Raw genomic sequence first — 14,684 nt, 5'->3', positions numbered from 1 at the left:
GATGTTTTGGCTTTGTGAAATAAGTGTTTTTTAAAGTGTGTTGGGAAAAGTTTGTTTGAAGCTTTTCTTTAATCTTTCTCCCTTTTCTCTCTCAGGTGCAGTCCGGTGCAGACGGAGGTCGCAGGTTGGGCGTCACCCTCAGAGCCGACAGTGAGTTCTTCTTCTCTGGTTTCTTAAACTTTATTAATTTATCTTCGATTTCATCTTTGAACTCTTTTCCTCTCAGTGATGTTCGCGTGTTTGGGGAAAACTTCTAAATCCACATTCACTATTTTTTCATCTCAAATCCTTTTTTTTTCCCATCACCTAGCAGCATCCCTCTCCTTCCCCCTTCCTCCTCCTCCTCCTCCTCCTCCTCCTCCTCCTCCATCTTTTGTTCTTTTCTCCTAAAAGTCAAGTTCCTGAGCCGTAGCCGATCCCTCCCTCCCGCCTTTGTCCGTGACCATGAGCGAGGAGCACATTCACTCTTTCTGTGTGTGTGTGTGTGTGTGTGTGTGTGTGTGTGTGTGTGTGTGTGTGTGTGTTTCAGCCTCCACACCACATCACACCCATGTTAGTTTCCTTTTTGTAGCATAAAGTGTCACAGCGAAGAAACCGTCACACATTTTGTTTATTCATCATTTTCTGTGAGCATCTGATTGAATTTCAAAATAAAAGTCTTTCCTTTTAGTTTAATCTGCTCTAACCTCAGATTATGTCACCTCTGATGTGGAGGTCAGAGGTCATGTGACATCATATGTGTGTGAGTGTGTGTGGATCAGACACACCTCACTGCTCTTTGTCCTCAGCTTTAGGAGGACGGCTAAAGGAAGCTTCCTCTTCCTCTCACTTATTGTCACACACACTGACCTTTGACCTCTTTGAAATCACTACCTGGAGCTTATTTTAACAGCACGGGCCACTAAAGCTTCATTTTTTTTAAGATTCACAGCTAAAAGATCATTAAACTCATGTTAAGTTGATTTTTTTCACAGTTTAAAGAGAAAACTCTTAAATTTTCTCTGATAATGGCTGATTTATTCTTTATTTTCAGCTTTTTACTGAAGTTTTAAAACAATCAGCTGATCATCTTTGTTCACTTTTGAATATTTAATTGAGTTTTATTCTTAAAAGCTTTAAAAAAGACTTTAAAATCTGCTAAACCTGCTTTTTCTTTGTGTGGCAGCTGCTAAGACTCATGGGTAATGTAGTTCCATCAGACAAACTCTCATTTCTCATAAACAAACATGAGCTTTAAAATATTAAAGCTGTGAAATAAACCTGAAATAAACCAAAAATAAGGATTACACCCTGACAATTAACGATGAAGAGGAGGAGGAAGATGAAGAGTATGTGACGACCCTTGTCTTCTCCAGGAGCAGAAAGCATCCAAAGATGAAGGTTTTACTCCTTGTTCTTCCTCCTCTTTGTTCTTTTAAGAACATCCAAACACAAAGAGGAGGAAGAGGATGCACAGTCTTCCTCCCATCGTATAGAAAAGCTTTACGGTGGAGGAGGAGGAAGAGGAGGATGAAGATGAGCGTCCAGCTGTGACCTTCTCCTTCAGCCCTGAACGTGACCCCGCTTTGAGGAGGAGCGAGGGAGAGGAGCAGTGACTCGTATCCCAGTCCTCTTCATCTTTTTTAAGCTCCTTCCCTTTGCCCCCTCCTCCTCTTCCTCCTCCTCTTCCTCCTCCTCTTCCTCACCTCAATCCTCAGGAAAGAGGAGCAGTGAGTCGTGTCTGAGCTCACGCCCACTTTTCTTTCTGCATCCTAAGTCCAGCTTTGCTCCCAGTTCATGGCTGGCTGCTCCTTCTTCCTCCTCCTCTTCATCCTTCATGAGATAAATTAAGGATCAGGAAGAAGCGGGAGCAGATATTAGCGCTACGGTTCGTCAAACACATGATTGACAGATGTAAATTTCTGGATCAGGATCGATCTTTTTTAACTCAGGGTTTCTTTAGTTTCTTTGATTTTCCTTCCACATGAAAACTAAAAGTTTCTTCGTTTAAAGTTATCATTATAGTCATATTATCATCGTTTATAGTTATTATAATTTGAAGACAGTGTTTATTATCATAACGAAGGGAAATAACTGCATCATCTGTCAGTCTGTGGGATGTTTGGCAGCACAGTTTTTGAAGTTGATGTTAAAATTGGGCAAGTTTTCAAGGATGTAAGTGTCTTTAACAAGAACCAAAGTATGATGTTAGCTCAGGAGTTGCCCAACTTTTCAACCCATGACCCAAAAAATATTAGCGCCAGAGATTGGAGACCTTGTCACAGGGGAATCCACAAACAGGCTGATCCAAAAACAGACAAAATGAACAGGATCAGATCGACTGTTCGTGACGCCAATTTTCCAAACACAAAGAAAGTTTTCTTCAGGAAGTGGACTGGAGATAGGGTTGTGTGTTGTTCTTTATTACTGCTGTCGCACAGGAAGTGATGATTCTATGGTCCAATCTGTGGACTGCAGTGTTTCTAGCTCCACCTTCTGGAGTTGGATCAGTATAGCCACGTTTCCACCAAACAGTTTGCTTCCGATCAGTACGGTTTGGCTCGGTTAAACTTGGTCTTGGTCGCGTTTCCATAGACAACCGTACCCCCTCGTGGTAGGCGACGTATAAACTGGATGCCGACAGCTGCATGTAGTGTGACGCCGTAGCAGCGCGACACAGTTTACCCCGCTAATAAATCCAACAAAGAAGAAACACGTGACACAGTAAACAAAGCACAGATGAAGACATGCAGCATTTCGTCCTCTCTGTGATTGGGATGTAGCTCTTTGATACAAAGAACAATCAAGCTTTGTTTCAGAGAAGTCTGTGAGCCGCCAGGAGAAATACAGCTGCTGTCACACAGGAAGTGACGATTCTTTCGACCAATCAACATCTGCAGTGTTGTAGCTCCACCTTCAGAGAGCGGTTCAGTTCAGTCTGGCACCCATACGAAAGGGTCCCAAAAAGTGGGACGGCTCGTCTTGGTTATTTGGGGATCTGTCCTGGGATAAGTCAGTGGAAACGCCATAAAATGTGCGTCGTACCGAGACGAATGGAACTGAACCACTTGGTGGAAACGGGGCTTAAGCCTCGCGACCTTCAGCTCGGCTCGTTCTGGTAATTGACGCTCTGGACTCTCAAAGAGCTTCAGACCTTCCTCCAACATTAATCAATACAACAAGGTCTACATCACACAGACATTTCCCATAAGGCCACTCTCTTAAACAGGAAGTCTTCATCCAGTAATGTCTCTCAGATAGCTTTAGCATCTCTAAAACTGCAGATCTAGTCAGTTGTTCCTGGTCTGTGGCGATCGGTACCAACCAAAAACAAAGGAAGGAAAACCAGTGATACAGCAACAAGGTCACGGGTAGCCTCCGAATAAAGCCACCATAAGCAGGTTTAGTCGTTTTCCTACGGACCTCAAGTCCAGATCTCAACCCTGTCCAATAGATTTGGTGGAGTCCCAACCAGAAACAGGTTTTAGCTCCATCAGGTGTTCTGATCATTTTGGCGACCGCGCTAAACATGCTGCCCCCAGCGATTGTGTTCAGTGACGTCACTTTCTGCAGCGTGGGAACAGTTTTTCTGTGATGTGTTAAAAATCTATGTGTGTGTGTGTGTGTGTGTGTATGTGTGTGTGCTGTTTCTGATCTGTGTATCTGAACGTCTCGCCCGCAGACTGCTCGCTGAACTACCCGTTGGGGAAACACGTGATCCACGAGGTCGCCAACGTCTCCTTCAGCCACCTCGCCTGTGAGGATCAGGCCGCTGTCGTCGTCCACTGGTTCGCCAGCCCTCTAGGTACCTGTGTGTGAGAGTGTGTGTGTGTGTGTATGTATGTGAGTGTGTGTGTGTGTGACAGAGTGAGGGGGAAAGTTTGGGAGGAGGAACAGGAAACTAAACCCTTCAAAGTGCTCAAATCCGTAAGATTACCCCGCTGTGTGTGTGTGTGTGTGTGTGTGTGTGTGTGTGTGTGTGTGTGTGTGTGTGTGTGTGTGTGTGTGTGTGTGTCCCTTTGATCAGGCCCAGAGTATAAGAAAGAGGATCACATCTCACACTACAATACCACTATTTGACCGTGAAGGAATGTGTGTGTCTGTGTGTGTGTGTGTGTGTCGCTCAGTGTAAGGTGAACCTCTCTCTCTCTCTCTCACACACACACACACACACACACACAATCCAGCCTGTTGTTTTTCTCAGAGCAGTCTGATTTACAGCCTGAAGTTAGAAAATGAGCAGTTTTGTTAAATTTTTCTTGTCTTGCTAACATCTGGAAAAAGATTATTCAGCTTCTGACTATTTTATTTATCCGGTTTCATTTCAATCTGACTCTTTTGCAGCAAAATTTCCCAAATTTTTACTCCAGCACAGAGCCCACCAAGAAGTCATGTTTGTATTTTTACTGACTGGAAAAGGCTGGATGAAAACCAGGGTGAGCAGAGATTATCACACCCTAGCTTTGAAAGGACTAGATAATAATAATAAAAATTAAATTATTATTATTATTATTATTATTATTATTATTATTATTATTATTATTATTATTATTGTTGTTGTTGTTGTTGTTGTTGTTATTATTATTATTATTATTATTATTATTATTATTATTATTATTATTATTATTATTATTATTATTATTGTTGTTGTTGTTGTTGTTGTTGTTGTTATTATTATTATTATTATTATTATTATTATTATTATAACTATTATTATTATTGTTATTACTATTATTATTATTATGACAATAATAATACTAAAATTAAATGATTATTATTATTATTTAAAAATACAGTGGGCAGGGATTATCACACTCACACTTGAAAGGAGACCGTTATAATAATAATAGAAATAATAATAATAATAATAGAAATAATAATAATAATAATAATAATAATAATAGAAATAACAATAACAATAATAATAATAATAATAATAATAATTATTATTATTATTATTATTATAATTGGATAATAATAATTATAATAATAACAGTAATAATTATTAACTTCATTTATATAGCACTTTTCAAAAAAATAACAAAAACAAACAGTGAAAAGAAATAAAAGAGAAGAAGTGAAAGAGAGGAAAAAGAGAAATTTTTAGGAAATTTGTAGAAATATGAAAGGCTAAGAATCACCATCAGATAAAGGAAACTTCTGTAAAATATAAGACATAAAAGACTAAAACAATTAAAAACAACAAAAGGTAAAGGATTTAAGATCCTACCCATAATAATGTCAAAGAAAAAATACTAAAGCAGCATTTTGACGAAAAAATAAACATGTTCAGCTAAAATCTCAGATAGAAGCACATCTATAAATGTGTCTTTAAAAGAGGTCAAAGGTTAAAAAAGTTTGAAAAGTTGTACTTCAGGGCTGGAATCAGCAGGATAAATGTTTGTTAGCTAACTAACATAAGTTAGCTAAGGAGCTCTGAAAGGTAAAAGCAATGAGGCCAAACCAGCTCTGTCCTCAAGTTGATTAAATTTGTTAGCGTCTTAAAAATTTTTATCATAATATATCAATATTAGCAGCTAAATTATACACTGACTCCAATTTTTCACAATATTACAGCTCATTCCTTAAAATCTCTGTAATGGATTTCCAGACTCTCTCAATATTTTTTTATTTAAACATCAACAGGAAAAGTCCGGAAAATCAGTCAGGATTGGATCATTCTCCCTGAGTTCACTTTTAAAAGCTGCTTCTCTCAATTAAACCCCGTCCCTGATCATTGAAGAGAAGTGGTTTTGTTGGATTCAGGTCTTAGAGGATCTGGGTTTCTGTCTGGATGTTTAAGTGTAGATCAGTCTGGTTTTGTTGGATCCAGGTCTTAGAGGATCTGGGTTCCTGTTTGGATCAGTCCTGTCGGGGCGTCACGCTGCAGCTGTCGTTAAAAGGTGAAATCCTCCTCGTCTGTCGTCGGCTCTGCAGGAGAGACGAGGAGAGGTGTTCAGGAATCCGCCCGGAGACAGAAAAACCTGTTCCTCCACCGTTTGTTCCCTTTAGTCTCTCTGTTTTTTTTTCTCCTCTGTTTTTTTTCTCCTCTCTCTTTAGTCTGTTCTTTTTCTTTCCTCATTATCAATCTTTCTTTAGTTTCATTTTGTTACTTCCCTTCTTTTCCTGTTTTCCTTTTTTACGTGTTTGTCATTTCTTTCTCTTTCTCAGCTCTCTGTGTTCCCTCTTTCTCTTTTTTTTAATCAAACGTCTGTTTCTCTTTTCTCCTCCCTCTGTCTTTTTTTCTCTTCCCTCCTCTATCGTACTTCATTTTTTTATTTTCTTCATTTTTCTCCCTGATTGTTTTTGTTTCTCCTCTCTTTTTCCTCTCCTCATCTCCTCTACTCTTCTCCCCTTTCCTCCTCTCTCCTTTCCTCTTCTCTTTTCTTCTTTCCTCTTTTCTTCATCTCTTCTCCCCTTTCCTCTTCTTCTCCCATCTTCTGTCCTTTCTACCTTTTTTCTCCTCTCTCCTTTCCTCTTCTCTTTCCTCCTCCCTCCTTTCCTCTTTTCTTCCCCTCCTCCTCTCCTTTCCTCTCCTCTTCTTCTCACTGTTCCTCTATTTTTTCCTTTTCCTTATCTCTCTTTTTCACTCCATATTCTCTCCATCACTCCCTTTCCTTCCTCTCCTTACTGTCTTCTTTCTTTCCTCTCACTCTTTCCCTTCTTTCCTTTTTATCATCGTCTCCTCCTCTCTTCATTCCCTCCTTTGCCGTTTCCTTTTTTGCTCAAACTTTCATTCTTCACCTTCATCTTTTCTGCCTCTCTTCCCCTCCCTCTCCTCCTCTCTTTCACTCTTTTTTCCCTTCTTTCTCTCCGCTCCCCAAAGAGCTAATGGGAAAAACATGTCCTGTGGATGTAAAGGTGTAATTACAAAACAAGTTTTCAAACAGGACGGAGGAGGAGGAGGAAGAGGAGGAGGAGGAGGAGGAGGAAACGAGGGGGGCAAAGAGGGCAGAGATTAAAAGGGAAGAAGTGAGGGGAGAGGATAGAAGGATGAAAGGAAACAAGGAAAGGACTTGAAGGATGAGGATTAATTGATGGACAGATAACAGAGTGAGGTGGAGACAGAGGAGGAGGAAGGAAAGGAAACAAGGAGATAAGGATGCTTTGTTGAGCCTGACCCACTTGTGTCTGTGTCCGTGCAGGAATCGAACACATCAAAGGTTTCAGGGTCTACCTGGAGGACAAAAACCCTGAAGGGAAGCAGTGTCAGCACCTGATCCTCAAAGACCCGCGGCAGCTCAACTTCTCCTACAGGATCACGGTACGACCAAAACTCACCACAGCTGACGTCACGGCGCCCTGAGCGTTTAGAGCTCCCCCTGGTGACCGGCTGCAGCACAGGTCAGCGAGTTGTTTGTGTTTATTAATGAGTTGTTGTTGTTGTTGTTGGTTCCCACAGAAGCTGAGCAGTCAGCCGTTCAGCGGCTTGAACTTCGACACAGACTACATGGTTCGAGTCGTTCCCTTCCCGACGCTGATGAACGAGAGCTTCTTCCCTCCGTCGTTCCTCAGAACGAACTGTGAGTCCAAAACAAGCCTCAGGTTTATGGTTATATGACAACACGTCAAGCTCAGCGTGTTTTACTCGTACAAACACTTATAAATCTGTGTGTGTGTGTGTGTGTGTGTGTGTGTGTGTGTGTGTTCATGCAGCGTGCGAAGTCCTCCTGGGATCCGACAACCTGGTCTGCAAACCCTGTAAGTTCCTCAGTGTCGTCGTCATAACCAGAGCCATATGCAGATAGCGTCAGCGCACCGTTTGTTGTCTCCGTCTCAGGGCAGAGAAAAGTAAATAAAAACATCTCACTAATCTGAACTAAAGCCTGAAGGAGGCGATGAGCTCTGTCTGCCAAATCAGAGACTTAAAAAAGCTGCAGATCAACTCTGAGCTTTGTTTTTATCTGAGTTATAAAGTCGATGTTTGATATCTCACACCCAGGGGAACAAAGAAAGGCTGGTGCAGATGTTTCAGATTAAAACCTGTCAGGATTACAGGGATATGTTTTGTAATCTCTGCAGGAAGTGTTTGAACTTTAAGAGAAATTAATCAGGAAAGAGTTCAGTTCATGGGTGGAGTTAATGTTTTGGAAAAGGACGTAAACTCTGAAAGTTTAAAGAGATCAAAAATCAAACTCCGGATAATTTCTGTCCTGCTGCTGATTTTCTTTTTGATCATTTATGTTTTTCCTCTCGTGCAGTTTGGAAACCAAAGACCCTGAACGTGTCTCAGCTGGGATCAAACCTCCACGTGGCGTTCGATCAGGCTCCGCCCTCTTTTGGCTTCCACCTGTACTACCTGTACTACAAACTGAGACAGGACGGACCCTTCAAGCTGCAGCGCTGCAAACCGGTGAGTGTTTCCAGCTCTGACAGGAAATTGGGGCTGTTTTCCAAACCACTAACTATATACCTACATACCATATACTACATGTCAGTGGTGTATGTAGTATGTTTGGTTTTCAGTTTCAGAAAATGGATTTAAAGGGGATGAATTTTATTCTATTTTTATTATAAATGTACGACACAAACTTTCGCTGGATCTCGACATTTTAGTTTTTTTGTTAATCATACCACAGCAGAATCATCATATTTGATTTTAATCTTCCACCAAAAATTTTATTGTTTGTTAAATATGGAAGTGGATTAGGGCCACTGGAAAAATAACTTCCAATTTTTTTTTCATTTCTACTTTTATGGACAAGATCTTAAATCCTTTACCTTAAGTTGTTTTTAATTGTTTAAATTTTTCATTGCTTTAATTTTCCAGAGTTTTCCTTTATCTGATGGTGATTCTTAGCCTTTCATATTTCTGTATTTTTCCTCAAATTTCTCTTTTTCCTCTCTTTCACTTCTTCTCTTTTATTCTTTTTCACTGTTCTTTTTTTGTTTTTGAAAGTGATATATAAATAAAGTTAATTATTATAATTATGTTTTTTTTTAGATTTTATTTATTTATTATTTTATTATACTACTTTCTTGAGAAAAATGTCAGAATTCTAAAAAAAGAAAATAAAAAAATAGAAAAAATAGTAATAAAAATGGCACTTTTTTAGAATTCTGACATTTTTCTCAAGAAAGTAGTATAATAAAATGATAAATAAATAAAATCTAAAAAAACGGAATTTCTTCCCCAAAATAGTACAATTACAAGAAAAGTATAATTTTTGGATTTTTTCAGTGGCCCTTATCCAGAATTTTGACTTTCTTCTTTGGAAGGTAGTATAATAAAGTAAGCTTTTTCCAGTTTTTTTTTGCTTTTTTTCTCATAATTCTGACTTCAAACCACAAATTCTGAAAAAAATATTAGAATCTTGCCTTTTTCCTCTAAATACTAACTTTTTTTGCCCCAAAAATAGTAAAAATTTAATAAAAGTATAATTTTTGAACTTTTTTTCAGTGGCACTAATCCATAATTCTTTTTTGTTTCTCAGAATTCCGAGGGGCCGTAATCCTCTACTGTAGTCAAAAAATGAAATGAAAGGGATTTTTATTTTTACAGCAGATTGAATAATTTCTTCCATTTCAACCACATTCGGTTTAAAAAGTGAATTAAAAGTCTATTTGTGCATAAATAAATTTATAGAACTCAACACCTTTGTTATAACTGGAAGTAACAAGATTTACTGGTGATTTTTTCTTATTTCACTTTTATCTAACCAACCGTCTGGCCTTAGTGTTGTTGTATTGTAGTTGTAATGCCGACTTATTCCAGTAGATGGCAGTAATTCACCAAAATCTGCCACCCATATAGACAAACAGCGTTGGCACTGTGCATTGTGGGAAACACTATGCTAGGTAGACTGGGCCGTTGCAAACTGAGAAATTTTCCTGGATCAGTCGGTGACATCCAGGGATTTTTGGCAAACTGCAGATTTTGCAAGTTTTCACATCTCTCTGATCTGAGCAGGAAAAGTGTTTAACAATACGTCTGTGATCTTGAGTTGTGGAAATGTGGCAAGAAGTTTCTTCAAGTTAAGATAACAAAGTGTAAAAATGTCTCTAGTTGAATGTTTTAATTCTTCTCCGTATCCAGGACCTGAACCAGCCCAGACTGACATGCATCCTGCAGGACGTCACTCCAGGATCCTACACTATAGAGGTACCTAAACGCAGCACTGGGTGTGGATCACATGTAAACACAAAAATCATTTGAGGATGGACAGAAAACTCTGATTTCTCTTTCCAGCTGCGAGACGACAGTAACACCACCAGGAGGCAGACTCAGTACCACGTCAGCCAGGGTACGACAGCTGATCCAGAAACCATCACGTCCAGTAAAAGTTAAAACACAGATTATTTCTGAATCAGCTTGTTGAGTTTACGTTTCCTGGGTGTGTTTTCTCTGCAGTTCACTCTCCGTGGGCGGGGCCAATCAGAGCCATGGCCATCACAGTCCCCCTGGTCATCATGTCCGCCTTCGCCACGTTGTTCACGGTCATGTGCCGTAAGAAGCAGCAAGGTGAGGGACACATAACGTCCTGAAAGGAGGCGGAGTCTTTGTGCTGTTTAAAAGACTCATCACGAACGTTTGTCTCGTAGAAAACATCTACAGCCAGCTGGACGAGGAGAGCAGCGAGTCGTCCAATCAGAGCGCAGCGCTGAACGCAGAGCGGCCGTGGCCCCGCCCCAAAGTCTTCATCTGTTACTCCAGCAGAGACTGCCCCAAACACACCAGCGTCATCCAGAGCTTCGCCTACTTCCTGCAGGACTTCTGCGGCTGTGAGGTGAGACGATGATCTGACGGTGACTGAGGGCGTGGTTATAAAGAGGGCGTGGCTCTAAAGTCTCCGTCTGCTCCTGCTCAGGTGGTGCTGGACCTGTGGGAGCACCTGGAGATGTGCAAAGAGGGTCAGATGGCGTGGCTGAGCCGACAGCTGGACGAGGCCAACTTCATCATCACCGTCTGCTCCAAAGGCCTACGGTACCCGTCTCTACATGTTTCTACTCCTCTTCCTCACAGCACGTCTCAGCTCTTCATCATTCACTCTGCTCTTTATGAAAACAGTTCACTCCTTCCTTCACGGACAGTTTGTCTGAGCCATGAAATAATTCAGCGTTTACCTGTTGGTTGATTCAAGTAGCAGCAGCGATGGCGACAGAGAAACTAACTAAACACTTTCTTTTAGATTAAAATCTCACATTTCTCTGCCTTTTTTCTGCAGAAATCATATCTTTTTAAAATGATATGACTTTTTCTTTTTTTCTTTCTTAATTTTTTTTATATTCAGTTGAAAGTGGTACATTTTTACAGCCTGTCAGGGTTACAGGGTTCCTTTTTAATTTAGAGACGGAGAAATTAAAGAGAGAAGCTGCTCTCACATGATAAAGGCGTTAAAAACAAGAAAATTCAAAGCTCAAAGACACTCGTTGATACAGGACAGAGCAAGTAAGAAACAAAAGGTATAAACATGCAAATTTATAGAAAAGAAAAGTTAGATATCTAAAAAATGGATGTTAAAAAAAGAAGTTTTGGCTGAACAAATATTAAAAAAACACTCCATTTATTTCAGACAACCTGTAAAATGTCTAAAAAATTCTTCATTTTTTTTCTACATATAAATTGACTTTATTTTTCTTAAACTTCCCCTTAATTTTCCTTTTTGGTGTCTATTCTGGCACATTTTATTTCTCTATAAAGTCTCTAGTACATCATTACATCGACTCTACTTTAGTCCATTTTACTCCTCTCTGCTTTGGGTTACTCTTTTCATACTTAAATCAATCACGTTAGCTGTTGTAAGAGAGCTGGACTCATTTTTAGCTGTGACTGGAGGAGAGGCAGGTCTCCTGTTTGTTTTTAACATGCAGCCAGCTGCAGTTCCTCCAGCGGCCACCAGATGCTGCTCAAATCCTTCTTTTGTGGAACGAGTTCTGAGGAACTCATAGTCATGCATGTCTTACTGTTTCATGAAATAGAGCTGTTTTTTAAGTTAAGCTACTCAGTTATTGAGTTATCTCTCATTTTTCTTGTGTTATCTTTGTCCTTTAATGAAATTACTGATTTATCTTTTTTTTCCTGCTTCGCTCTCTCCTGGTTTTCTTATCTTCTAATTTTCTCCAAGTAACACCTCAAAGGTTGAATTTCTCTAAAGACATCTTTCTTCATGAGCAATCAATGAGCAAACCACAGCCCATAATCCATAATCCAACTATAAGCCAAGTGTTTTTTCTTGAAAATCTGGAAGGCTGCTGTTCAGAAAGAAAGTGTTTTAGTATGACTGATTTAAGGCCTTGTACTTTAACAATTTAATAATAACCTGAACTGAACTGAAAATCTTTAATTTCCACAAATGACAATTTGATGTGCAACAGGAGTTAAAACATACATTCTTAAACCTCAAAGACAGGAAAACAATACATTAAAACAAGTGAAGCACAATACAATTCAATTAACACAGAGTCAACACATTTCACTGATGCGTCATTTCAATCAGATTCACCTACAACCTGTTTCAAAGACCAGTGATCACTGGGAAAAATTATTTTTTAAAGCTAGAATAGAATAGAATAGAATAGAACTTTGTTGTCATTGTAACAAGTACAACGAAATTGAAGTCACAGCAGCAATCAAGAAAACAAAAAGTAAGAAAGTGTATAGAAAGTGTAAAAAGCTCCATAAGAAAATAGATGCTGACAGCTTGTCCATCATTGTCCAGTCAGCCAGCCTCCACCTCCACAGGGTCCAGGACTGAGCTTCTTCAGCAGTCTGTTCAGTCTCTGTCTCCTGGATCCTGTCTGCTCACAGCAGGTGAAGCTCTTCACATGTGGTGTTGGTGTCTGGTGTTAGCTCTGTCAGCCATGTCTGTGAATAGCATGATGCTACTCTGCCCTCTGGTATTCCCTCTGTTGCTGGGTTAGCACAGCTAGCTCGTCCATCTTATTGGAGATACATCTTACGTTCCCAACAACGATGGATGGAAGGACAGGTCCATGTCGTCACTTCTTAGCTCACACCTGAGAACCAGCACGTCGTCCTCACCTCCTTCTCCTCACCTTGTGGGAAACATCCGGCCTAGCACCAGTTAGCATTGACGTGCAACAGGCTGCTAACAGCCGAGTTCACATGTAAAGAGAAAACCCAGAGCAGAAACGACTTCTTAAACACTTTCAACCTGAGAGCTGTCAAGAATCAAACCAGAAATTACTAAGAGACGCTTAGCCGTGACAGCTGGTGATGTGCTCTCCCCATCAACATGCAGAATTTAGCAGCATTTATCTTTAAAGACTCAAATCTAGAGAGATAAAGGCAACCTGTTGTGTTTCTCAGAGTTCATCATGGGGTGAGGGAGAGTATAAAGTGAGCATTTAACCTCTGGAGGAAATGAAGTTCAGGAAACTAAGTTTTTATTGAGAAAAATAAATGAAGAAGAAGAATTTAAAACAAGCTGCTGGTTAAAAAACAAAATGACAACATAACCGAAATCATTTTTCTTCCTGCAGTTACTTCATGGAGAAGAAGAGCCGCAGGGGAAAGACTCCAGTCAGCCGCCGCACTAACAGCAGCAGCTCCTCTCCCATTGGTGGATCTGGCGGTGACATCTTCATTGTGGGCGTGGCCATGATTGCAGAGAAAATGCGTCTGGCCAAGCAGAGTGAAGGGGGCGGAGCTCAGGAGCTGAATCGCTTCATGACGGTTTACTTCGACTACTCGACAGAGCACGACATCCCGACCATCCTGAGCCTGGCGCCGAGGTAAACGACCGTCAGAGAAACAAACGTTAACGTGAACGCAGCTCGGTGTGTCACAGGTTATCTCCTCCTCAGTCTCATGTTGACAATAATCTGCTGTGCTCAGGTTCAAACTGATGGACCAGCTGCCTCAGCTCTTCAGCCGCCTCCACTCGGCCCAGTCCGGTCTAGATCGAGAGTCCCAGCCCCTCCACGTGTCCAGGAGGAACTACTTCAGGAGCAAGTCCGGCCGCTCGCTCTACGTCTCCATCTGCAACATGCACCAGCACATCAGCCAGAACCCAGACTGGTTCGAGAAGCAGCTGGCTCCTCCAGGAGACCCCTCCACCTCCTCCAAACCGCCTCCTCTCCCCACAGACCAGGCTCCCACTCCTCCCCCAAAGCCTCACTGCTCCTCCTGCTCCTCGCAGCCCGAGCAGAGGTTTGACTCCGGCCTGGTGCTCAACGAGGTGGTGGTGAGGACGCCAACACACGAGGGAGGGAAGGGGGCACCCAGGAAGAACATGCTCCTGCTGGCTCCTGGTTCTGGGCCTAGCTTTGACCAAGGCTGCTGCCCCAGTCCAAGTCAAAGTCCTGGTCCCTGTCCCAGTCCGGGTCTGCCTCATTGCTCCCTGTCCGTGCTGGGGTCCACTTCAAGGTAAAGGAGGTAAAATGGTTTAGATTCAGGAGGAGTCTGAAACCTTACACCGCTCTGATCCTCCTGCTGTTCTGGTCTTTCAGATCCACTTCAGGAATATCCGGACTCCTACCTGAAGAATCCTCCTCCTCCTCCTCCTCCTCCTCGTCTGCTCCCTCCATCCTCCAGGAGGAAGTGAGTCCCATCCTCCCCCAGGCAGAGGAAGGCTGTCCATCTCCTCCAGAGCTGCCGCCTCCTCGTGATTCAGGCATCTACGACTCGTCCGTGCCCTCCTCGGAGCTCTCCATCCCCCTGATGGAGGGGCTGTCACATGACCACGCAGACTCCTCCTCCCTGGCAGAGAGCGAGTCCTCGTCCTCGGGGCTCGGTGAGGCGT

The 14,684-nt window shown here is 41.5% G+C and overlaps 1 protein-coding gene across 1 annotated transcript in view; it reads left to right on the top strand.

The window, feature by feature from the left end:
• Positions 1 to 14,684, top strand: part of il17rd (interleukin 17 receptor D) — a 39,545-nt gene that overhangs the window by 22,205 nt on the left and 2,656 nt on the right. The window contains exons 2-15 of the mRNA XM_074675693.1: positions 96 to 150; positions 3,662 to 3,784; positions 7,125 to 7,243; positions 7,382 to 7,502; positions 7,636 to 7,680; positions 8,181 to 8,332; positions 10,016 to 10,081; positions 10,169 to 10,223; positions 10,331 to 10,441; positions 10,522 to 10,706; positions 10,788 to 10,903; positions 13,423 to 13,674; positions 13,778 to 14,308; positions 14,392 to 14,675. Of these exons, the coding sequence (XP_074531794.1) occupies positions 96 to 150; positions 3,662 to 3,784; positions 7,125 to 7,243; positions 7,382 to 7,502; positions 7,636 to 7,680; positions 8,181 to 8,332; positions 10,016 to 10,081; positions 10,169 to 10,223; positions 10,331 to 10,441; positions 10,522 to 10,706; positions 10,788 to 10,903; positions 13,423 to 13,674; positions 13,778 to 14,308; positions 14,392 to 14,675 (2,215 nt within the window). The remainder of the gene's footprint in view (positions 1 to 95; positions 151 to 3,661; positions 3,785 to 7,124; positions 7,244 to 7,381; positions 7,503 to 7,635; positions 7,681 to 8,180; positions 8,333 to 10,015; positions 10,082 to 10,168; positions 10,224 to 10,330; positions 10,442 to 10,521; positions 10,707 to 10,787; positions 10,904 to 13,422; positions 13,675 to 13,777; positions 14,309 to 14,391; positions 14,676 to 14,684) is intronic.

Source organism: Halichoeres trimaculatus, unplaced genomic scaffold, assembly GCF_033239565.1.
Source record: "Halichoeres trimaculatus isolate MK-OKI-2021-1 unplaced genomic scaffold, fHalTri1.1 fHalTri1_scaffold_1, whole genome shotgun sequence".
Taxonomy (NCBI): Eukaryota; Metazoa; Chordata; class Actinopteri; order Labriformes; family Labridae; genus Halichoeres; species Halichoeres trimaculatus.
The sequence above is the reverse complement of the archived record's forward strand: the minus strand, read 5'-3'. Positions and strand labels throughout refer to the sequence as shown.